Genomic DNA, 25,557 nt, shown 5'->3' with positions numbered 1-25,557 from the left:
TGCTGTCCTGGAAGCTCCCTACAAGTGGGCTAGTTTATTCTTGTATCCCTAGTGCTTTTTCCTGGTGACTGAGTCTTAGTAAACAGTCTGTGTCAGTGAATATGGAGAAAGTATTTAGAGGAGATAGTGTCTTATAATGGTGAAAAGGAAGTGATCCAGGAGTGCTGGAAAACAGTTATTCAGTATGTAAGGGATCTAACTCTGGACTCTCTGACCATAGAAAGTCACTTGACCTCTTTGGGCCTCATTTTCCTCATTTTTAAAATGCAGGATTTATATCTAATGGTCTCTGAGGCCTTTTTTTAACCCCATCATTCTGAGTCACTATTATTATTGTAAGAGGAGGAAAAGAGGGTATAAATTACTAAGATCACCATATGTGTATGCTAAAATAAAGCTTGGTATATGGTTTTTAAGTAGAAAGGAGAAGGAAATTTTAGAGTCAGAAAATAGTACAGTTTTCCCCAAACTGTGTTGCAGAAGACAGAGCCATTGGTGCGGCTCTTCTTAACTAGAGGATAAAGGAACAAAGCTGCTTTCTGCTGTCATTGATAAGTTCACTGTAGTTCTTACTGCCAGAGATTCAGGAACTTTCCCTCTGCAGGAAAGATGTCTTCCTCAAGAGAACGGTTAGAATTCCTTAAGAAGCCTGTAGTGAGTAATACTGCTCTCTCTCTGCTGGGGAATTGTAAGGAAGGAAGGGGAAGCTTGATGCGCTGGTGAACAAGTACCTGTGCTCTCGGACAGCAGTTCTCAGAGTGTGGAATGGAGATCCTGGGGCTCCCCGAGATCCATTCAGGGGTTCATGAAATCAACACTATCATAATTTATAGCAAGGTGTCATCTGTTTTTGTTTTTGTTTTTGTTTTTCTGTCATTCTCCCATGAGCTATAGTGAAGTTTGGGTGAGGTATCAGAGAATATCCACAATTAGCTGAAAAGACTATTAACATACTCCGTATTCCAACTACATGTCTGTATGAGGCTGGATTTTCTTCATATGCTCCAACCAGACATCATATCACAGCAAACCAAGTGCAGAAGGAAAGATGAGAATTCAGCTAGCTCCATTAAGCCAGACATCAAAGAGATTTGCAGAAATGTGAAACAGTGCTCTTCCTCTCACGAAATTTTGTTTTGTTTTGGGAAGTACAGTTATTTTTCATAAAAATGTTACTTATGATAGTCAATTTATTGTTATTTTAAAATAAAGTAATACATGTAAGATATTTCTCAGTTTTCATTTCTGATAAGGTAAATATTAATAGGTGTAATCCAGTAAACAAAAGCTCTTTGGGGTCTTCACATAATTTGTATGAGTATAAAGGATTCCTGAGATTAGAAAGTTTGAGACCTGCTGCTCTAGAATCATTTTGGGAAGAATTAAAGTTTTGGTTCCTATGAATTTGTGTTACTGTTTCCTTTTCTATCAAGCAACATAAAGAGCTTTCATTTCCTGGTCATCAGCTTATTATCGTCTTAGTTTCCGTGCTTCATCTTGATTTTTTTCAATATAGTAGTTCTAACAGATTGGACAGTATTTTTTTTTAATTTTTTATTGAAGTATGGTTGATTTACAATGTTAGTTTCAGATGTACAGCAGAGTGATTCAGTTATACATACACATACATACATATTTTTTCTTTTCAGGTTCTTTTCCATTATATGTTATTAAAAGAAATTGAATATAGTTCCCTGTGCTGTATAGAAGTGGACAGCATTGCTTAGTTTGACCATCTGGGAAGCACTCTGTTCATATAAACTAATTGTACAATATGTATTTTCTCTTCCTTTAGTAAATAATATTGGTACGTGAAATCTTTGCCCGATGCCAGCATTTCCTTCATTGGATTGTGCTTTCCTTAACAGTGGAAGTTATGCAGAGACATGCCCTGTGCCTGGCGGGCACAGTAGATAATTAATGAGTTTATTTCATTTCCTTGCTGGCATGTCTAATTTTACCACAGGGAACATTGAAACGGGACTAGAGGTATAGGCGTTCTGAATGACAAGCCTCATGAATGTGTTCTCACTTCAGAAGAATACATATTTAGAAATGCTGCTTTTTGTGAGGTTGAAGAGTATTTTTAAGAAAATCTTTAAAGTATAATCTATAAAAATATTGAATTAGTATGTTGTATACCTGAAACTAATATAATATTGTAAATTGACTATACTTCAATTTAAAAAAAGAAAGAAAATCTTTAAAAATGTCCATCTGTGTGTTCTCTGCTGACCGACCCTCAGTGATTTGACCATGGTGTAGGTTTCTAAATTTTGGTCCTTATTTTGGATTATTTGGAAGTTCCAATCATGTTACTCTTAAAAGTCTTTTGTATTTGTTATATCTTAAGTTTCAGAACCTGCGTGATAGCAATTTTTTTTTCCCATTTCTCTTGCTTACATGAGCTTTGTGATTTGACTTTCAGATCAGTGATGGATAGGCAGCCCTCTGAAGTATACAGTAAGTGGTGGAAACACTCCCAGCTTCTGAAAGACAGTGATTTTAGTTTTCAGGAGCCTATAATGGCTCTACGCACAGTCATTTTGGAGATCTTGATAGAAAAGGAAGTGGAGAACTCCCAGAGAGAGTGTTTTAAGGACATTCTCACCAAGCACCTTATAGAACTCTCCACACTAGCCCGAACTTTCAAGAACACTCAGGTAATCAGACTTGAAACTATGTGGTCTCACCTCTTGACCTTTCCTTTTATTACCCAGAAAATAGAAAACATAATTAAAAAAGAAATGCCCTTGGGAGACAGATTACTATTAAACTATTGTATAGCACAATTGTTTTAAGATTTCCCATTTTGGAATTAGACCTGAGTTTGAGTCTTGAACAAGGTACTTACCTTCTCTGAGCCTCAATTTCCTGATTGAAAAATGAGAAGCTGCCTAACTTCCTTACTATATTTATAACAATTTAGTGATTTTATATACTTTGTGTATACACATGCAATATATTTATATATATATTTAGTTTCTATATATAGAGAAAAACATACAGGCAGACATGAGGGCTGGACAAGACAGTCAGAGATACAGTTTAAGGCAGTCCTGACAAATAGTCAAGTCCTCAGTGAATGGTAGTGACTGCTTTTATTATTAGTGGTGGTGATAGTAGGAATAATAAGTAGTAAAAGTATTTATTCCCATTTGTCATTTTCATTTCAGCTCCCTGAAAGGGCAATATTTCAAATTAAACAGTATAATCCAGCTAGCTGTGGAGTCTCTGAGTGGCAGCTGGAGGAAGCACAAGTGTTCTGGGCAAAAAAGGAACAGAGTCTTGCCCTGAGCATTCTCAAGCAGATGATCAAGAAGTTGGATGCCAGTTATTTAGAGGTTCACTTTTTTTTTTTTTTTTGGCTTTTTACTGAATTAGTATTTTACTGTTATAAGAAATATTACTGAGCAATAAGATATTTTAAATAAATTTTAATATAATTACCATCTTTATTAAAGCTTTGAGATTACTGATCCATGAATAAGAGATTGTGAAAAGGAGACTTGAAAATTAATATTTGTAAAAGAAGTTTAGAAAGTATTCATTTTTCCTATTTACAACATTTCTATCAGTCCATCTTGTGGTAGATTTATTTAATTTCCCAGTGTCAAGCCTTTTTTTTTTTTAACTTTCCAAAGTATTCAAGAAGGGTAGATGAAAACAAAGATGAAATATCTACAATAATTTGAAATGACAAAAAAATGGAAGAGGAAATGCATGAGAGAACAAAAGTTAAAAAAAAATTGGAATAATTAGGTTGTCAATTCAAATACTTTGAAAACATCATGTCTAAAATTTTATCTACCATTCCCTATATTAGTTATTGTAAATTTGGTTGCGTCTTCAGCTCTGTCTCCAGCATACAGTGAACAAAGTAGCAACATTTGTAAGAATCATAAAGTGTTTTAAAGGTTTGGCCACAATGGTGTTCCTCTGACATACGCCTGCTTAGTGAATATCAGCTTACTGTCCTTTTGGATAATGGGAACTTGTATGACATCCTCCATTATTAGAGAATTCATTATTATACCAAAGACCTGGAAGCTCATATGATACGATGTTTAAATATTGCTTAACATTATGGACCCTGGAGTAAGTCTGACTGGAGTTACCCTCTTTGTACCTCAGTTTTAGTTTTCTAATTAAGGGTGATAATAGTATTTATTTCATAGAGTTCTTGTGAGGATTAAATGAGTTACTATACATAAAGCCATTAGAAGCGGGGAGGTATAGCTCAGTGGTAGTGTGTGCTTAGCATACACGAGGTCCTGGGTTCAATCCCCAGTAACTCCATTAAAAGTAAATAAGTAAATAAAAACTTAATTACTTCCTCCCCCCCAGAATAAGTAAATTAATTAAAATAAATAAATAATTTTTTTAAAAAGCCGTTAGAAAATGCCTGGCATATAAATGTACTCAATAAATGTGAGTTGCTCCAATAATAGTAGTAATAATAAATAGTAATGGATGATTATTCTATAAATCTACATGTTTGGAATTATTGAAATAGTTGTTAAGGTGAAAGCAAATGAGGAAAAACATTTTTAACGTGCTTTTTCCCCCCCACTACATGAAAGACATATTTGTGTAACAGTCATGATAATGAATTACATTTTAGGATTTTGCTTTCAGATGCAGAATGATCCCAACCTAAAACTTATATACACGGAATGTCTGAGGGTGTGTGGCACCTGGTTAGCAGAAACTTGCTTAGAAAATCCTGCTGTCATTATGCAGACTTACCTAGAAAAGGTAAGATTTTTGAGCAACCCTTAAGAAAGTTGTTTAGCATGAATACATTTGATCTTTTTGGTGGGACCAGATGTTTCTCAAATGCAAATAAAGGTGTGATTTCACTTTCCTTTTGTATATGATTACTATTTTAGCTCTGTATACTCTTTAGGGCAGAATGTTACAAAAGAAGGATTATGTTTTGAAAATAAGCGTGTGTGTGCTCTCTATCCCTACCACCAGCTACTCTTTCAAGTTATTCCTGATAATTTCTCCACTAACTTATTTGTAGAAATAGCTGATTAAGGAATATGCGTGTCAGCCTTTACCATTCACTTGTAGCCCAACCCTACAAGTAGGACCAGGACTCCAGTGCTCCTACCGCTTTTGACTGTCCTGTTTCACCGTCTTACTCATTTAATTTAGCAAATTTAAAAAATAGCTACTTCACTAAATAAATGAAAGTGAAAAGCGTACTATGATTTTTAAAAAAAAATTTGATAGAGCTTTTTGTTTTTGCACAGTTCTTTAGAAAAAACAACTGTTTTGGTTATTTCTGCACTGTCAAAGTTATTTTGAAAAGTCAAGAAAATTCTGTACTTCATATAATTTAGCTTGTATGTTAGTTAAACTTTAGTGTGGCTATTTCTTTGATCAGAGTAATTCTTTAGGTGCATTTAGTATCTGTAAATAAAATATGAATGGATTGTGCTTTTTTGAAGGCAGTGGAAGTTGCTGGAAGTTATGAAGGAGAAAGCAATGATGGGCTCAGAAATGGAAAAATGAAGGCGTTTCTCTCATTAGCACGGTTCTCAGATACCCAGTACCAAAGAATTGAAAACTATATGAAGTCATCAGAATTTGAAAACAAGCAAGCTCTCCTGAGAAGAGCCAAAGAGGAAGTGGGCCTTCTTAGGGAACATAAAATTCAGACCAACAGGTAACAGGTGACAAGATACACAGATATACAGTGACTGTATATATGCAAGTATACAGATAGGAATCCATGCTCTGGGTCTGGGCTAATTGTAGAGTATTATTGATGTTAGCTTTTTGTTTTGCTTTTTTAGTTTGTTGGTATCATAGTTGAAAAAGAGACAGGTGTTGAAATTAAATAGAGAGCAGTTACCTATCTTGATGTAACTGAATCCTTTACTCAAACTTGCCTTTGGTCTGTACATTTTAGTTTAAGTAGAGTCCACTTTGTCCTTGGTTGCCTAGGGTAGCTTTTGAATTGCATAAACTTACTTTAAGACAAAAGTTTGTTCCTTTTATGATTTTTATGATTTTGCTTTTTCTCCTGGGTTGGACACCTGATTTTTCATCTGCGTTGTATATCTTGTATGATTTTATAGTTCTATAAAATTTGATGGGTTTTGTGTTTTACTTTAATTATCCAACGTAAGATACACCGTAAAGGTTCAGCGAGAGCTGGAGCTGGATGAATGTGCGCTCCATGCGTTGAAAGAAGATCGTAAACGTTTCTTATGTAAAGCAGTTGAAAATTACATCAGTTGCTTACTAAGTGGAGAGGGGCATGACATGTGGATATTCCGTCTTTGTTCCCTCTGGCTTGAAAATTCTGGAGTTTCTGAGGTCAATGGCATGATGAAGGCAAGTTTTCTATTTCAACTCAATATTCTAGCCTGTGTTTTAAAAGTTTAGACATGAGCCTCTCAATGTCATGGATTTTATATACTTTGTATCCTTGGCACTTGGCTCAGGGCTCTGCACATAGATATTTACTCAGCTCTAATATTGTAGGTTTATGTGGAGATGAGAGAATTTAGATCAGTCTCTTCCTATATCTTTGCAATTACCATAGAGGAAAAGTACCCAGGATGCTAGATTGGGAGATTTAGAAATTAAAGATGATATGATCACAGGTAGATTTTTCCCTCCTGCTTTATTCTTTTCTGGGATTTTTTTGCAGTGAATTACTTCTGCAAATGGAAAAAAAAATTAAGAAAACATCAAGGCAGCAGTATTTTGTAAATCTTTATTTTAAAATCTTAAATGTTATTGATGATAGCTAGTATTAAAGTTATGTTGAAAAGGTATACGTTGGCAATCAGAGTGAAGTTTAAAAGTAAAATGGTTCCTCTGGCTGAAAAAAATGACAAGACTTACAATACAGCCGGTCTCTGCTACTAGTGTACGTTAAATCCTGTTACTTTTAGCATGTAGGGAAAAATAGTTATTCCATTTTATTCACACTGACTTCTCAGTAGTCTTAATGTACACATCTGTCCTCCCTGGAGTCGCTGGAATGTAAGCATGCCCAATATTCCAGTTCTGACTACAGTTTAATTTAGATTCAAATATGACTTACTGATGAGTCAATCTAGAATACCCTTCAGAAGGTAAATGATAATGAAAAACACGTTGTCAGTGCAGTTTTAGCAACATCCACTAGATGACTGTCTTGGTAGAGGACCATTATCTTAGAATAATTTATTTGCTTAGATGTAAGACTATTTGAAATGCATTGTTTTTTAATTTCATATTTTTTTTTAATGGCAGAGAGATGGAATGAAGATTCCGTCATATAAATTTTTGCCTCTTATGTACCAGTTGGCTGCTAGAATGGGGACCAAGATGATGGGAGGCCTAGGATTTCATGAAGTCCTCAATAACGTAAGTAAACCTGAAAAATCAAAACACAGCTGCTTTTCTTTTAATTTTATTATTGTGTACTACTGTTCCACTCGAGGAAATGGCAGTAAACAAACATTTCAGTCAGTCCTACTTACGCTATCTCAGGGCAAGAATAAAGACTTCTTTTTGTCTCCTCTCATACTCCAGATAGGTTACTCAGCTTCTCTCCTTTTCTTGCTCCTCACGTACCTCTGTGTCTTTCTCTCCTACACGCATGTGCACACACTACACGCTGCAGCATCCAGCACAGTGACACGTATCTTAATGTTAAGCAAAATTTAAAAGGTTAATGGATTTTCTCTTTTTGGTTTCCGTAAAACTAACAGTTTTTAATTTTCTGACAGCTCATCTCTAGAATTTCAATGGATCACCCTCATCATACTTTGTTTATTATACTGGCCTTAGCAAATGCAAACAAAGATGAATTTTTGACCAAACCAGAGGCAGCAAGAAGGAGCAGAATACCTAAAAACGCACCTAAACAGAGCTCGCAGCTTGACGAGGTATTTGGATTGGACGTGCGTTGTCTGTTTGAATTGTGATGTTCGCTTTTTCCCGAAGTGTTCCTTTCTTAAGTCTCAGGGATTCTAAGAGTGTGTGTTGTTGACAATACTTAGTTTGTAAATTCTTTGTTATTATGATGCTACCTAAAATTCAAATTACTGAGTATTTCTTAAAGCGTAGGAGATACCAATAGTATTTTACCTTTTTTCCTCACAGCAGTGAGCAAAGAAAAAATAGATTTTGCAAGGCACCTGTGTCCTGGAGATGATCATACCTTTGATGAATTTCATCCCTAGTAAGATGACTGTTCTGTTTGCATCTGAGGGATTGCAGGGATCATATTATGTGCCCTTCCGTTGTATAGATATGTACATAAATTCTGTTTTTTCTTTTGTTATTATAACCCTGAAAAGTTTAAGTGTTGGGTATTTGCTTATGTAATTTTTTTTTTTTATTAATAGGATCGAATTGAGGCTGCAAACAAAATAATACGTACTATCAGAAGTAGGAGGCCTCAGATGGTCAGAAGTGTTGAGGCACTTTGTGATGCTTACATTATATTAGCAAACTTGGATGCCACTCAGTGGAAGACCCAGAGAAGTACGTGTTTGAAAGAATGAGTGTTGCTTTCTTGCTGTGCTGTTCTCTGTAGGAATATATTAATTATAGAGCCTAGTAATGTAAGTCTGTTCAACTCACACATTATTACTTTAATTATAGACATGAAGGTCGTGATGATTACAGCTCACAATGATCCAGATTTTGATTTTTATCTAATTAGCTTCAACACTCCTCCAGTCACTCTTTCACTTAATTTCGTGGAACTGATGATACGTGACTGCGCTCTCGGACTTAAAGATGGAAAGTCCTTATCATTTTCCCCATCACTCCTCTTGCTGTGTCTCTTTAAATAATTATAAGTGGCTATAATATTTGGTTATGTGCGTACAGTTACAGGTATCTCTCTCCCCATACTTTAATAATTATGTTCTTTTTTCTGTTCAGAATCATATCTTCACATTTAAATTATTATTTTCAAATAAGAATGAGACTTCTCATCGTGTTCCTGTAGGCTAACAGAATATTGTCATGTCCTTCAGTCTCATTTGATAGTAACAGGAGAGGAATACATTATCCATGTGCTGTTCACACTGTTACATAATTATCTGAAGTTGCTCAGCTTGGCCGCTAGGGTGGAATGTGTCTAATTACCCAGCGCCAGGTAACGTGCAAATTCGTTTGTAAGCCATGTTTACTATTGTTTTGCTCCTACCCTGAGCGACATTGTGTCCAGAGCCCTGGACTTCATTTTCTGAATCAAGGCCTGAACCACAAATTAGCCACAGGTTGGGGTTGATAGCATCTGCTGAATTCTCCTTTCCCTTCGGTGCTGTTCCTTAATTTGCAGTTGTCACTGAAAGCTCTTTATTCTAACTCCAGGAGGCATAAGCATTCCAGCAGACCAGCCCATCACTAAACTGAAAAACTTAGAAGACGTTGTTGTCCCTACTATGGAAATTAAGGTAATTTACCATTAACAGTTTTGACTTTTTAATTAAAGTAAATTCCTCTTTATTAGGTTAAACCATTTGAAATAGCGCTTTTTTTTTGTAGCTCGAATAGGTTAAATATTGGCAAATTCATTTATTTCAATGTATGGTTTTTTTTTTTTCCCTTTGTTGGATTCCCTTTGTCCATGCCTTAAAATACTTAAAGGCCTCTCCTGGTTTCCTTTCTTCTGTCTTCAGTTTTACACCTTTCATCTTTCTTACGAAGAAGTCTATAGGCTGTCATTTTCATTGGCCAGAAGAAGGAAAGATTCCATAGTCTTGTGCCAAGGTTAATTTTTAATTTGGCAAAAAAGTCCCTAATTATTTTATATTGGTTTTTAAAATTCTGTATGCATTAGAATGTATTGACTGTGATGTATTATAATATTAAATTGACTGTAATATGCACAATATTTTTAGCTTTGTCCTAATGATCTTTTATTGCTAGAAGTACCATGTGAGCAGGGATATATGTAATAATAAAGGTTACAGTTTAGAAAATGATCACTTTAACTATGTAAAATCTCTCCTTTGAGTCTGCAGTTTATTGCTTAATATCTGCAGTTATTTGATTTGAAATGTAGCTGCATCTTGTGGATTAACCATATACCAGCAAAGTTATTTAGCTAAATATTTCCTTAAAATGCCAGATTTAGCAGTTACAACCTGGAAAACTCCTTTCCATACTTTTTTAAAATATACCTTATTATGTTTTTGTGAAGAGTTTACTATTTCCCAGATGACTTACAGGTCATTGGCAAGACCTGAACCTGGGTTTTTCAGCAACATCATCCTAACTTTGTATGCCCTGCTTTTATTAAGAGATATTTAGGGAGGTAAATGTGTTTTCCATGTCACTTTTTGAAGCTTTCCAATGTCAGATCTTTTTTCTTTCACTTGTAAAGTTATCCCTTCAGTTCTTAACCAACAGCACATTGTCATTCATTCCTCTGTTTAATGTTAAAATTGTCATTTATGTCTCATTTTTCTTTAAATGCAAATTGTGTATCTGACCTATTGTGATATTTATACATTTTATTAGGTGGACCCCACAGGAGAATATAGAAATCTGGTGACTATTCAGTCATTTAAAGCAGAATTTCGTTTAGCAGGAGGTTTAAATTTACCAAAAATAATAGATTGTTTGGGCTCTGATGGCAAAGAAAGGAGACAGCTTGTCAAGGTGAGACTTTCCTTTCGCTATGTGATTCCTAGTGAGTTAATGAAAAAAGTCAAAGAAACACTGTAGTGGGTATTTTCTTCCTGCTTTGGGTCTTTATTTTTGTTCTGAATGATTTACAGGAAAACTTATAAAGTAGAAATATATTATTTCTAGAAGCAGGATGCATTTCCTCATTTTGTTGTGTTTCTGAAAGATTAACCTTACAACCATTGGTTGAAGTAAAATAATGCTTTTAGCATTTACCATGTACAGACATGATGAGGTTAACAGTCAGCCTGCTTGTGATGGAAAAGTATTTTGATGATTGCTGCTTATTTGCTTGAATAGTTCAAATTGAAGGCTCTTGCTTCAGTATCCTGAGTCTTGTCACTGTGCTAAGTGCTATTGAATGTACCGTAAAGGGACCGCATTCCTCCCTTACTCTGCTCTCAAGCTCTGTGGGCCTTGCTGGGAAGTAGTAGAGAGACCCCAGAGCTGCTCTGCCCTGGTGTTCTGCAGTGTGTCCTCCGGTGGAGGAGCTCCAGTGAGTGTAATTACAAAAGCAGCTGGGGAGGCGGGGTGGGGAGGCGGGGTGGGGCGGCGACTTCTTTTTTCAGTATTGTTCTGCCCACCCAGTGGTATTGCTTATTCTAAGCAAAAGCACAGTTTTAGGTCTTAATTATTTAAGAGCCTGTTAAGAGGAACACATTCTCAGATTGATTTCTGAGTGCCTTTGGCCATCCTCAGATGACCATTTGTGTGATTTTATAGTAGAGAAAATGAACTGTGGTTAGTCATTCGTGGTTTGATTGTTCTGAAGGGCCGGGATGACCTGAGACAAGATGCTGTCATGCAGCAGGTTTTCCAGATGTGTAATACATTACTGCAGAGAAACACTGAAACCAGGAAGAGGAAACTGACTATCTGCACGTATAAGGTAACTAGTTGCTACTTCTGCTACTTCATCAGGAGCATATAAAAGATGCGATCATTCAGCCAGAGGTCAGCAAATGTTTCCTGTGAAGGACCAGATAGTAAACATTTTAGACATAAGGTCTTTGTTACCTGTTCTTCCTCTTTTTCTTTGCAACCCTTTAAACCTGGAAGACCATTTTTAGCTCACAGGCTGTACAGAAACAGTCTGGGACTGGTTTTGGTCCAAAGGCCACACAGTGCCAACCTCTGATTTAGATAATAGTTTCTTTTTAAAAAGTACTCATTAAAGAATATGAATACGAAAAAAAAAAAGTAAATGATTAATGTTAATTGCAGTAATTTTTTGTTTCAAGAGATCTTGTTTCTTATAATTATCTAAAATATTTTTCCTTTATCTTTGACCATTTGGCCTATTTCTGGTATAAAAGTACTCCTAAGAAGAAAAGTTGCGTTAAAGAGAGAATACTGATTCCATGAAGAATATAGCACATAATATAGGGTTTAAAAGTTTTAATTTGTTAGTTTTTGATTAGGTAATATGTTTGCATGGTTCAAAAATCTAATAATAGAAAAAGGTATAAAAAGGGAAGCCTTCTCTCACCCTTTTCCTATCAACCTCATCCCCCACCCCTTATCCTTATAAGTAACATTTGTTTCCACTGTTAAACAAATAGAATATATGAATATATTTCCTTATTTCCCCCTTTTTCTTAAAGAAAAGGCAACATATATATATATAGAGAGAGAGATTTTAACTCAGTATGTTACAGAGATCTTTCTTTTTAACAGCTGCTTTGTGTGTTTGTACATAATTATCATAAAAAGTCCTTATTGTATAAAATGGGCATAGGGTTGTTTGTGGTCTTTCATTATTGTGAAAAATGCTGTGTTGCACTGAATAACATTGAACATGTAATATTTCATGTATGTGCAGGTGCATCTGTGGGGTAGACTTCCTAAAGTTGGATTGATGGGTAAGAGTAAATGTACCTTTAATTAGGTAGATACTGTCAGGTTCCCTTTAGTAGAGGGTTGTACCAGTTTGCATTTCCTCCAGCAGTTTGTCTGAGAAGACAGTTCCCAAGTCACATTATTCTATTAATTAATCATCTTTGGCCCTTAAGTGAGTGCTCATCCAGCATGTTTACATTTTTAAAAATAACAATAAGCCTTCATTTTGAATGGCCTGTGTTTCCTAGGTGTTTCTGGTTTCATTCCTGTATCTCTTTGCCCTTTATTCTTCTGTCACTGCTGTAACAAGACTTATTTATTTATTCACTGTCCCACTTTCTCTGAAGATATAAACAGATTAAGAGAATGTATGGATAATTCACTGTATAGCAGAGAAGCAATCTTTCAGAGGCTCTTAGGATAGTCCCATCCCTGTTTCTTACACCTGCAGAATGGCACATACCAGCAAGGGTTTATTTTCTCTAGCAAGTTATCCCTACTTAACCTCGAGGTATCCCAACCATCAACTAAGACTAGTTTAAAAGTATAATTGAAAAAGGTCCCTTTCACAGTAATATAGTGTATATAATGTGAATCAACTGGCTGGGATTAATGTTAACAAGAAACATGCAAGACTGCATGAGAAAAAATTACAAAAATATAACAAGAAAGAGTAAAGGAAACCTAGGCTCAGGAAGAGGTGCCATGTCGTAAATAGGAAGACACTGGAAAATGTCAGCTCATTTCAAATATAATGCCTAGACAGTGAAATTCCAATAAAAATTTTTATAACATAAAAACATGTTTGAAAAATATATTGGTGAGAATGACTAAATGTCTTTGATAAAAGTAGTAGGTGAATGTGGACTCTATCCAATAATGAAAGCAGATGGTAAAGCTTTAGTGATAAAGATGATATGGTTCATGACATAAAAATAGATTAATAAGACAGAATAAGTAGCCTTGAAACAGATGTTTATTATATACGTTTATAAGAAATCAGCGTATAGCTTTGACTTTTAAAAAGTTCCTGAAAATGCTGTTATCTCTGGGTATGATGGGATTATGGGTAATACCTGCTTTTAGTATATTTTGAGTTGTCCACAATGAACATTTTTTAATTATAAAAATAACTATTAAACTAAAAACCCCAAATAGGGGAGCAGAGAAAAAGAAATTAATTCTCCCCTCCAAAATTCTGATTGAGTCAGGCTATTGTAATTGAAAACAGAACTTTATTTTGAATTTCTTAACTGCCTACAGAAACAGAAATATAGAACTTGTTGCTTGGGTGGGCTAGAGGGGCGGGAAAGCATTAAGAATAGCACACTTTTTCTTAGCCTTCACATTTGTGACAGATTTGTTACATGAAACTTTCTAGGGTATTAACTAATATACTTGATGCTTTCTATTAGCAATTGAAAACAAAAAAGAGCCCTCACTGAATGCCAAGAGCAAAAGTTAAAGGTCAGTGATATCTGTTCTGCAGAGGGACTTCTCTGATGTGGTTTAGATCAGTGATGCTCACATTCAACAGGCATCATAGTCACTGGGAGGGTCTGTTAACACACAGACTGCTGAGCCCCATTCTCAGAGTTTAATTCTAGGATGGAGCCTGAGAATATTTCTAGCCAGATACCAAGTGATGCTGATGCAGCTGTGGGTCAGCAACCACACTTCTGAGACCCCACCATCTAGTTAGTTTGCTGTCTATTGATCTGGCTTAATTGTAGGACAAAGTCTGTGGCAGATACTTTCATGATTGTTGAAATTTTTAAAGGACAAAAATTCTATACAGTGAATGAAAGGACATTTTTACGCTTTAAGTGCCAGGTTTTTAGATAGCAAAGATGGTGACTAAAGAGCTCAGTTACAACGGGTTGCAAAAAGTGTGGGCTGTAAGGTCACTTCCTGATTTTCTCAGAAAGCAGCTCAGGCTTCCATGCAGATAACACAGTTGAGCCTCCAGAGTTCATTGCTGTTAAGCAAGAAAGAGAGAAGGCCTTGCTTGACCTAAAATATTTTGAAGGCAGAAATGACTAAAGTCCATCTCTGCCTTATGACTTTTTACATCTAATTTTTACAAAGAACTATTTTACCAATTAAATAATGGAGTTATTTAATGTTACATATCTGAATACTTTTTTTAAATGACCTCTAAATATGAGGTTTGACTGTATTGTTTAGAATTGTAGTACTGGGCCAGTAGGTCTGTGTTATTTTGAGATTACTCCAAGGATGTGAAGGTTATATCATCATTACCTTGTTGAGCTGTTGTTCTTGTTTTCAGTTACGGTTCCTGGAGGTGCCACACTGTGTATAGGAAAGCAGTCTGCTTAGTCCAGGTCTTCAGTGGAGTCACTCCCAACCTGGCATTCAGGCCTCCTGTGATCATTATGTCGACAAGAAGGTTCATTGACTGCCTGGAACTAGCTCTTGGTACCCAAATCTCAACAGTCAGTATGCAGCCTCAAAAGGAAAGACTTGTATGTTGAGGCATAGTGGAAATCTCTTGTCAGAGAGAATCACATGGAGATAAAGGAAGACAAAGTTCTCATATGTGCTGGTACTAAGACGTAGCCTCTGACAACCAGAACTTGTATAACTGGACTGATTAATCTCTACCAAAACTACATTTTTCTTAAGGTATCCTGAACAACAAGCCAAAAGTCTTAGGTGTGAGAGGATTCATTTTTTAAAATTAAAGTCTCTCATAGACAATATTTAAATGCTGAGAGAAGCTCTGTACTTAATTCTTCATGGTGCCTTATGTCAGCAAGTCATGTTTCTTCTGTGTGATACATATTTCAGTCAGGGTTGGAGAGAAGCTGTAACGCCCTAAGGCATTCACTGTACATAATGAATTAACTTCGTTTCTATGTATCTAGGATGGTTCTAGCTGCATGCCTGGAGGTAACTGAGGAAATAGTCATGAATCTTTTTTTGTGCCACTCAGGCAAAATACTCAGATGAAATAGGCTATTCCAGGGAATCTTAGTGCCTGAGAAAACACTGCCATTTGCCTTTTGAAACTTGAATTCAGTTGTTTTTACATCAGCCAGCATCACAGTTGGACTCTGAGATAAGATAGAAAAAAGCCAACTTACTCCTTTCTAGGTTAGTCTCTTAACAAAAAGACAAGTGTTTGAATTTTTCCCCGTAACCAGATATTAATAGAGAGTAATTAGTGGGAAAGGGGCCTTTGATGGAATATATTAGGAGGCAAGAATGTTAATATGATTGAGCACCAGGGGTCACAGCTCAGAGTCAAAGATGGGGCTGGCTTTCCTGGGAGGGAGGCATTTAGAGCTACTTAGGCAGGAAGGAAAATTGGTTGGAAAAGCCGTGAGACCGTTCAAATAAATTTGTAACCATTTATTTACATGCCTAATGTTGCATTAGATACTCTAGTAGGTGCTGCGAATATAAAAGTAATAAAACATAGTTCTAGTCCTTAAGGTGCTCACAGTCTCCCAGGGGAAGCAGACACACAGTTACGATGCAGAGTAGTAAGTGCTTTGTCGGAGACGGTGCCCAGAGGTTACGGAGCATCACGGGAGCAAGCCTGGCCTGAGGAGGCCGAGCAAGTCATTGAAAGGTTTACCTTGTGGGTTGTGGCTCGGTAGTCCTGGCTCTTTTGCTCTCTGGACATCTTATCTGCTTTTTATAACGAAACTCCATTTTTTTCTTAAGCCTATTAAAAAAGTCTTTTGTCAAATCATATACAGTCTTTTGGAAGGGCTGGTTCATGATAAGATTAGTTAGTTTTGTAGATGTCTAAGAGATACCTCAAACTCAACAAGTTTAAAGTAGAACTCTTAATTAATTACCTCCACTCCCCCTAAAAAAGCACAAATGAAAGCCCACATGCTCGTCCCCATCTCAGCACATGGCCCATCCTTCGTGCATTTGCTCAGACCAAAACCTGAAGGTCTTACTTTCTTTTTGCTTTTATTACTATGGAAAATTTCAAACAGATACAAAAGTAGATAGAATAATATAATGAACCCCCTATACCTTCATCCAGCTTCAACGACTATCCGCTCCAGACCATTTTGTTTCATTTCTGCTTCCACCCACTTCCTCCCCTCCAATATTATCTTGAAGCAAGATGTCATATCATTTCATCTGTAAACATTTCAGTGTGTAGTTCTATAAGATAATATCTCTTAAAAAAAAAAATACCACATGACCACAATGCTGGGCCGCTAAAACAATTAGCAGTAACTCCTAAATATCACCAAATAGTGGGGTTCATTTTAGACTCCCCCACTTTCTCTTTCTCAAATCTCATATCTATTCCATTAGCAAGTCCTTATTGGTTTACTTTTAGTCAAGCCCCTTTTTGCCACCTCCGCCATTACCACCCTGCTCCACGCCACAGTCACTTTCCTTCTTGAGCACCCAGCTAACCCCTTACTTCTGCCCTTGGCTCCCCCAAAGCTAGTTCTACTCACAGCAGTTAGATCGATCCTTTAAAAAGTCTGACATAGAATATGTCTCTTTCCTGTTCAAAACCCCAGACGACTTCACATTATCCCTGAATGAAAGTGATTTGCCTCCGCTGTTGTCTTTCCACCCTTCTCTCTTACCGTCTCCATGCAGCGTCATTGCCACTTCACTTGCTCTTTTTGCTGTACCTTGTACACCAATCCTGCTTCACCTCGGGGCTTTTCCCTTCTCTCTGCCTGGAACACTCTTCCCTCAGGGCTTTACATGAATTGCTCCCTTACTTCTTTCAGGTTTCTCTCCACTGTTACCTCCTCAAAGAGGCCTTCTCGGCCCACATCTCTGTTACTCATTTTTTAAAATGTATATTTTGTTCTATTATAATTGCTGCCTGGCACCATTTAATGTTTACTAGCGTGTATGTTCCCACACCAGAACGAAGCTTTATGAGGGTGTGGTCTTCACCTGCCTTGTGGGCACTCTGTTCTCAGGGCCCTGGCACTATGTGTGTGAAACACATAATAAACTCTCAACAAACAGAGTTAATAAATAACAGAAGACCTCCTTTATGCTGAAACACAGAACATAAAACAGTTCGATATATTTGAGTACATTAAAATTTAAAATGTATAGAATTAAAGATACTATGGGGGGAAAGGAGTGGGAAGGGATAAATTGAGAGTTCAAGATTTGTGGATACTAACTAATACATATATATATATATATATATATATATAATAGGTAACAACAAGTTCATACTGTAGAGCACAGGGAACTAGATTCACTGTCTTGTAGTAACTTATGGTGAAAAAGAATATGAAAATGAATATATGTATGCTCATGTATGACTGAAGCTTTGTGCTGTACACCAGAAACTGACACAACATTGTAAACTGACTATACTTCAATAAAAAAAATGTATATACCAAAAAAAAAAAGATACTATAAAGACAGGTGGCTGTCTGAGAAAGTGAATTTAATAATGTTAATAACAACAACAAAAGATTGTAATAATATTAATAATAAGGGATTTATATACAGAATATATAAATAGCTCTTGCATATCAGCACTGAAAAGACAAGCCAGCAAGGAAAAGGGTAAAGAATATAAACAGGCAGTTCACAAGAAGAAAACATTTGAATGGCCAATAAGCCTCTCAAATTACACTCAGCTTTACTGGGAATCTGGAAAATACAAATGAAAACCAGAGTGAGATACTGTTGTATACCTCCTGGATTGACAAAATGTCGAAGTCCCACACTACCACATGTTTGGAAGGTTATGGAATAAACTCTGCTAAAGGGTATATTAATTGGTACAACAACTTTGGATACAGATTTGGCAATACCTGGTTAAGTCAGTTAAAGGTGCACATCCCGAATGACCCAGCTCTTCAGTTCCCGGGTACACATACACCCTAGAGAAACTGAAGTATATGCGCTAGTAGACTAATTCATTGCAGCAGTGTTTCAGGGAAATCTGGAAAAAAGGTAAATATTAATCAACATTAGGATTGGACCATTGTGGTGTATTTATACAATGTACAGTTATTAAAATGAATGACTTAGGATTAAATAGTCTAACACAGTTAAAGGTAAAACAGTGTTAAGTGAGAAAAAAGCAAATTACAGAAATGTACATAATAGAATAAATACTCTTTATTTACAGCTTGTAACTACTTATGTATGGATAGCTTTGAAATGAAAGTATATCCCAAAATACATGAACGTGATAAGCAAATTAGCAGTCATCTTAACCATTTTTTGTTTTTGTTTTTGTTTTACCGGTACTGGGGATCGAACCCAGGACCCCGCGCGTGCTAAGCACACACTCTACCACTGAGTTATACCTTCCCCCAGCAGTCATCTTGATGGTCGGGAGGGGCATGGGGTCAGTGAGGGGTATACAGGGAGCTTCATCTCTTTCCTAGCAAATATGAAAAAAGTTTTAGATTTGATAAAGCTGTTCAGTAGGCAAAAGGGTATTTGTTTATATTATATTCTATACTTTGTGTGTATTTATAATGTGTCATAATTTTTAATCTTCCCAGTAAAATTGCTCGTTTTATGTTTAGGAATACATTTCTTCTTGATGAAGCTAACAAAACTATAAAACAAGAATAAATGCACTTTCAATTATTGAAGTATACTAAAATTGAGATGACATTTGATATTTTCCAAAGTGAAATTCTTTGAATTTATTTGCTATTAAAAGTACAAGGAAAGTAAAGCTAATTCCTCTGCTAAATGGAACAAACTAAGTATAGCTCAGTGACAGATGGATGAGTATAATTAAAAAGATTGACCTCTCAGGGAATCAAGGAAATTGAGGGAAGAACAGGTTCTCAGAAGTTTAAGCAGCAGACTTGAAAAATCTTATTCTTTGAGCTTAAGTTTATTTTCAGTTGCTTTTTCCCTACAAACAGAAAAATAGTAACACAACTTGAGAAAATGCTACACATTGACTCTGATAATTGAATAATCATCATATGCTCTTTTAATGCCTTTCCATAATCAAAAGGTATTTAATTTGTAACTTTAGGTGGTTCCCCTTTCTCAGCGAAGTGGTGTCCTTGAATGGTGCACAGGAACTGTCCCTATTGGTGAATTTCTTGTTAACAATGAGAATGGTGCTCATAAAAGATACAGGCCAAAGGATTTCAGTGCCCTTCAGTGCCAAAAGAAAATGATGGTGAGTGACACTCAAAAATATAACTTATTGCCAGATTTTTAATAGCTTATTAAGGCTGATAGTTGTCAAATATTACAGAATGCCAAGTTTTAATTTCATCAGGTAATTGTTAATGATGGTAAGTATAAGAAAGTTGCGATATATTTATACAATGGAATACTACTCAGCCATAAAATGATAATATAATGCCATTTGCAGCAATATGAATGGCCCTGGAGAATGTCATTCTAAGTGAAGTAAGACAGAAAAAGAAAGAAAAATACCATATGATATCACTCATATGTGGAATCTAAAAAATAAGACAAATGAATTTATATATAAAACAGAAACATACTCAGAGACATAGAATACAGACTTTTCATTGCTGGAGGGCAGCAAGGTGGGAAGGGATAAACTGGGAGTTTGAGATTTGCAGATACTGATAGGTTTCTATAAAATAGATAAACAAGTTTATACTGTATAGCACAGGGAAATATCTTCAATATCTTATAGGAGCTTATGGTGAAAAAGAATATGAAAATGAATATATGTATATTCATGTATGACTGAAGCATTGTGCTGTACACCAGAAATTGACACAACATTGTAAACTGACTATACCTCATTAAAAAAATAAATTAAAAAAAAGGAAAGAAAGTAAGCTCATCAGAAAGAAAGTGGGTGTTAGTGAAAAAGGAAGATCCCCCCCCTTTTTTTAAAACACCATTCTTATGGTATGGTTCCTATACAGTAAACTACACATATTTCAGATGTACAAATTGATGAACTTTGATAGACGTACACAACCATGAAATCACCACCACAATCAAGATAGCTAACATTTCCATCATTCTCCAAGAGGTGCAATTTTAAAATTCTCAATTTATCCCTCCCACCCCCTTTAACCCCTGGTAACTATAAGTTTGCTGTCTTTGTGAGTCTGTTTCTGTTTTGTAGATAAGATCATTTGTGTCCTGAAAAAGGAAGATTTTTAAACTATATAAGGTGTCAACCCTTGTCTGATGAGATATTGGAGATTACTCAGTGTATGCTAATTTGCTTCCAGTTTAATGCAAGCTAATTCTTAACAAAACAAACAAAGCACTAAAACCAAAAAAAACAGATTATGAAATAGAGGCCTTCTAAGACACTTGCCACATCACACAGCCATCTGGTCTAACACTCATCCACCCAACCAGTGGCACTTGTTGAACGCCTCTCTGCCAGGCACTACGCTGAGATGTCGCAGATATGAAGATTAATCAGCATCGTGCTGATCCCATTTTAAGACGAGAAGAAGTTCTGAGCATTTAGCTTGCCCCAGGTCAATGACCTTATAGATGATGGAGTGAAGATTTAAGCCTTGTCTGTCCAACTCTGAAACTGATTTACTTCTTTTCTTGTGCTTTCTGTTGCATGTTTGTAAAAATGTTTGGTAAGGTACCATAGGAACTGTGATGGGGGGCTCCACAGAGTGCAAGACAGGCACGAGGAGGAGCTGGTTAGCTCTGTGTGGGGCAGGGGGAGTGGAGAGAGAGTCAAGAACGACTTCATAGAGGAGATGGTGTTTGAGCTGAGTGTTAGAAGTGAATGGGTTTTCCAGGCAGAAGGAACATAGAAGCAGAAGGGAAGGACCCAAGAAGAGGCAGGTAGAGATAGTATTGGCTTAGTTTTTGAGGAGGCATAGAGGAGATTGGAGCAGTATCATTAGTCAGAAAATGAAGGGTTACTTCATGAAATGCTGAGAAATTTGCACTTTATCCTGTAGGCAATAGAGAGCCTTTGAGAGGGATACCAATATCAGATAGGCATTTTAGAACGATCACTCTGACAACACTTGTGTTTTTGAGGGTTATGTTTTTGAGACAGTTGACAAAAAACGTAAGATGAGGTCTGAACTAAGAGTAACAGTAGAACAGGCAGTTCATATAAGAAACATTAAAGAGGCAAAACTGATAGGATTTGGTTGCGGATTACAAGTGGGGTTGGTGAAAAAGAGAATCGGGGTGCCCAGTTTTCTGGTCGGGATGATGGAGCAGATGGAGAGGCTATTTACTGTGTTGATGAATAGAGGAAGTGGCTGAGGTTTGCCAAAGATGAGAAGGTGAATTAATTTGGATTTGGAAATGATCCAAGTGAAGATGTTGAGCAGTAAGTTGGAGAAGCACCTCAGGCTGAAGCTTAATAAAGATATCTAGGCCAAAGATGCAGACTTGGAAGTCCATAGGTGAGGAGTGAGCCCACTGACATAGATAAGCTTTGCTTCAGGAGATTAATATTTACTACGTAAGTGTTGGAGCACAGATCTGAGACATGTCAGCTGCCTTGCAATCCACCTGTGACTGATTCTGCCAATCTTCCCCTCTTTTCCTGTTTCCTGTCGCACCGCTAGTGCTGTGATACACCTAAGACTAGAGATACCTTTGGCATTTTTATGTTTACTTCCACATACATTACAGAATCATTCAAATTAGAATTGAATTAAGACAAATAACAGTCACTGTTGGTATGCCTCCTTCCCCTACAATTAACATGAAAACCCTAAAGGAATTATAACTTGTTATTAATTGCTTCTTGTGTTAGCGTCTTGTGAGTAGAGATAATAATATCTTGTTCATCTTTTTATTGCCTTTGTATCTATCGTATTATTTTCCTATTGGAACTCCTAGTAGACGTTAGTCAAGTTAGTTGAAAAAAATATTGAGAAAATAATTTTATAACTTGTCTGTTAAAGGAAGTGCAAAAGAAGTCTTTTGAAGACAAATACGAAACCTTCATGGATATTTGCCAAAATTTTCAACCAGTTTTCCGTTACTTCTGCATGGAAAAATTCTTGGATCCAGCTGTTTGGTTTGAGAAGCGGTTAGCTTATACGCGGAGTGTGGCTACTTCTTCTATTGGTAATCTTCTTACACATTGTGGTAGATGCAGCACTTCCTACATTCTGAGTTTCAGAAGGAGGGTGGTGGTGGTGGTGGTTGTTAACCAAACCATCTCCATCATTAGATCATTGGGGTTTTTTGTTAGTCCTGAGTCTTTGCTTCTAACTATAGCTCTTCTTACCCTTGGCAGGAGAGAATTCTGTTTGTCCTGGTAGGAAAATAAGACTGATTCTTTTTCTTCTTTGTTTAATAGAGAAAATGGCTTATTTTCTCTTCACTTAATGTATTATTTTCTGGGATTTTTCTTGGAAAATAATAAAACTCACAAGTCCATTGAAGTTATTTCTTTTCATTATTATTATTCTTTTGCATACAACCTCTATAAAACTGTGATATTAACCTCCAATGATTGATTCTATTTAATAGAATTTTGGTTTTGAAATAGAAATAATATATTTAAATATTCAGTGAACAACATATATTTTGACTTTTTTAATTTCTAAGGGATTGAAATAGGGCAGTTAACAAAATCTTAGAGTATGAGAACTAAAAGGAGTATCAGTGATCTTTTAATCTGTTGTTTTTTAGTTAAAGACCACTCTTTTCATCACTTAGGTACTATACACCAGAAAGGCAGGACATGTATGTTTTGAAAAACTTCTGGGTTTAATGAAACCCTCTTTTTTTCTACATTGAGAATGACTAATCTGATTGAACTAATTTAGTTTATAAACAAGAAAGTAGGCCCCCTTAATGACAGAGCGAGGCAGGAACCCCAGGCGTCCTGACTCCCTAGCCACTGTTTTTTTCTCTAACACCACTTGAGGTCTCTCATTAGGTTAAAAGCATTTTAATGCATATTATCATTTGTCTTAAAAATAGAAGTGTAGTTTTTCCTGGATATGTACTCAATTAAATGAATTAATGATTAATTTGTGTTAAATTTAATTCATTAAGCAGAAGACAGTTTCACTGAGGTATGTAGGATTTACCCATAGGTGTCTCAGTTTGAACATGTGCTTATCAGTAAAAGGAAAACTTTTTTAGCAAATCATCTAAGATTCATAAAACGCAGTAGAAATGAGAATAGCTGGCAAGATACAAGTTAAAATGGCTAGTGATGTACTTAATTTTCTTTAAATAGGCAAAAAAGCCTAAGCTACTTAAGAATTATGTAGAGTCAGTGGTATTAGTTGAAATTATGACCAAAGGTGCTTATAGGACTAGGTGATACCAGTGACTTTGGTTTGTGTGTTTTTTCGTAGTTGGTTACATACTTGGACTTGGGGATAGACACGTACAGAACATCTTGATAAACGAGCAGTCAGCCGAGCTCGTACATATAGATTTAGGTAAGTAACAGAGATGTGTGTCTTTATTCAATAAATATCTGGTCATCAAAAAATGCTGTTTGCCTACCCGGATATTGCAAGTATAGAAAGGGGGTGGGAGGGCTGTAAAGCAATAAATACTGTTTTAAAGAAGTGTAAGCACAGTTATGCTGGAGGGAGTCGCTGACTGTCTGGAGGATGATGAGTGAAACTTACTAGAAGAGGTGACGTGTAAGCCAGGTCTCAGAGAAAGAGAGGGAGGATAATCCAGACAGAAGCTCGAGGAAATACGAAAGGAGGGACGGCATTGTAGGAACGATGAGACGTCACATGTGGCTGGCGGGGAGCTGCATGTCACTGAGTAGCTTGAGCTGTAGATGGTCCTGGACGATGGAAAGCCAGGCTGAGAAGTTTCAGCTTTAATCTGTTAAACACTGGGAAGTAAAGGAAGATATGTTTAAGCAGAGCATGATCATACTTGATTATTGGAAAGATAATTTAGGGAGCAGTATTGAGGTAGGAAGACGAGTTAGGGAATGTTACAATAGTTCAGACAAGAGATGATGAAAGAGATGATTTGGACTGAAGTTGTATGGCCCAGGAGACTGGATTTGGGGGACATTTTTGTAGTAACTTGCACCAGTGATGTTGGATGTGGAAACAGTGGGAGAGGGGACTAGCTCTCTCCCACTAGAGAATAAGAAAATGATGAGTTTAATTTTAGACATTGTTTTGAGGTATTGGGATTTCCAGGGGGAACAGGTAGTTTAATAAACAGGAAAGCAAAGATGTTGATCATAGTAAGAGACGTAGAACTTTCAGCAAATAGATTTCAGTTGAAGTCATTGGACTAGAGGAGGTTCTGATCTCACACGTTGTTGATGAAGAGGACTAAGAATGGAATTGTAAGGAATGCCAGCGTTAAAAAGGCTAAGCCAGGATGAAAATGAGGAATAACTAACAAGTCATAGAAACTAGGAGGTAGGGATATCTTGGAAGCCAAGGGAGGGTAAATTTTCTTAAAAGAAGGATGCTGATAGGGATAGACTGGGATTTCAAAATTGTAGAATAGATAAACAAGATTATACTGTATAGCACAGGGAAATATATACAAGATCTTACGGTATCTCACAGAGAAAAAATGTGACAATGAATATATATACATTCATGTATAACTGAAAAATTGTGCTCTACAATGGAATTTGACACAACACTGTAAAATGACTATAAATCAATAAAAAACGCTAAAAAAGAAAAGAAGAAGAAAATGCTGTGCTCAGTAGCATCTGATACAGAAAGGTCAAGTAGGATGAATGCTGAAAACAAGCCTTTGAATTTAACAGTTAAATCAGTCTTAGTAAACTTTGGATAGAATGCAGGAAGTGAGACTGAAAAGGCAAGGATTAAATGGAAGTTAAGGATGTGTAGGATAAGAATGTGGAGTTGTTCTGCGAGTGGGTAAGAAGTAAGGGAAGAATGAGAGAGAAGTTTGCTACAGAGATGAGAGACTCACATCCAGTAGAAGCAGGGCAAGCCCCCCCTTTAATCAGAGTTCCTCCAGCTTCACATTCTGTGCCCAACAGTGAACTCCTCCATGGTCAACTTCTCTCATCTAAAATATATTGGAATTCTTAGATTGCACCATGAAATGATGACCTTTTTCTATATTCAGCAAATGCCTGGGTTGTGTCTTCTTGGTGGTGGTGAAAGGAATGTGGTGAGTGAG

General features: G+C 36.4%; 1 protein-coding gene and 1 long non-coding RNA gene across 7 annotated transcripts in view; one reads left to right on the top strand and one right to left on the bottom strand.

Annotated features, from left to right (window-relative positions):
• Nucleotides 1-25,557, top strand: part of ATM (ATM serine/threonine kinase) — a 117,195-nt gene that overhangs the window by 80,195 nt on the left and 11,443 nt on the right. For 5 of the 6 annotated variants that reach the window (XR_004316929.1, XM_032472510.1, XM_032472511.1 and 2 more), the window contains 14 exons: nucleotides 2,429-2,663; nucleotides 3,177-3,344; nucleotides 4,639-4,758; nucleotides 5,460-5,677; nucleotides 6,144-6,351; nucleotides 7,261-7,374; nucleotides 7,740-7,898; nucleotides 8,361-8,499; nucleotides 9,340-9,422; nucleotides 10,492-10,632; nucleotides 11,432-11,548; nucleotides 19,490-19,639; nucleotides 22,353-22,518; nucleotides 23,766-23,852. Coding sequence is in view for 4 of the 6 variants with exons in the window: in XM_032472510.1 (XP_032328401.1) it covers nucleotides 2,429-2,663; nucleotides 3,177-3,344; nucleotides 4,639-4,758; nucleotides 5,460-5,677; nucleotides 6,144-6,351; nucleotides 7,261-7,374; nucleotides 7,740-7,898; nucleotides 8,361-8,499; nucleotides 9,340-9,422; nucleotides 10,492-10,632; nucleotides 11,432-11,548; nucleotides 19,490-19,639; nucleotides 22,353-22,518; nucleotides 23,766-23,852 (2,105 nt within the window). In the remaining 2 variants the exon portion in view is untranslated. Of the gene's footprint in view, nucleotides 1-2,428; nucleotides 2,664-3,176; nucleotides 3,345-4,164; nucleotides 4,178-4,638; nucleotides 4,759-5,459; nucleotides 5,678-6,143; nucleotides 6,352-7,260; nucleotides 7,375-7,739; nucleotides 7,899-8,360; nucleotides 8,500-9,339; nucleotides 9,423-10,491; nucleotides 10,633-11,431; nucleotides 11,549-19,489; nucleotides 19,640-22,352; nucleotides 22,519-23,765; nucleotides 23,853-25,557 lie in introns of those variants that run through there. The other variant, XM_032472513.1, reaches the window with a different exon arrangement.
• LOC116661157 lies at nucleotides 1,110-20,502 on the bottom strand. Its single transcript, XR_004316930.1, has 3 exons — nucleotides 20,368-20,502; nucleotides 4,005-4,007; nucleotides 1,110-1,120 (listed from the first exon to the last, which is right to left on the bottom strand). It is a non-coding gene; the product is annotated as an uncharacterized LOC116661157 (long non-coding RNA).

Source organism: Camelus ferus, chromosome 33 (genome assembly GCF_009834535.1).
Source record: "Camelus ferus isolate YT-003-E chromosome 33, BCGSAC_Cfer_1.0, whole genome shotgun sequence".
NCBI classification, from domain to species: Eukaryota; Metazoa; Chordata; class Mammalia; order Artiodactyla; family Camelidae; genus Camelus; species Camelus ferus.
Note: the sequence above shows the minus strand (reverse complement) of the source record. Positions and strands in the feature narration are given on the sequence as shown.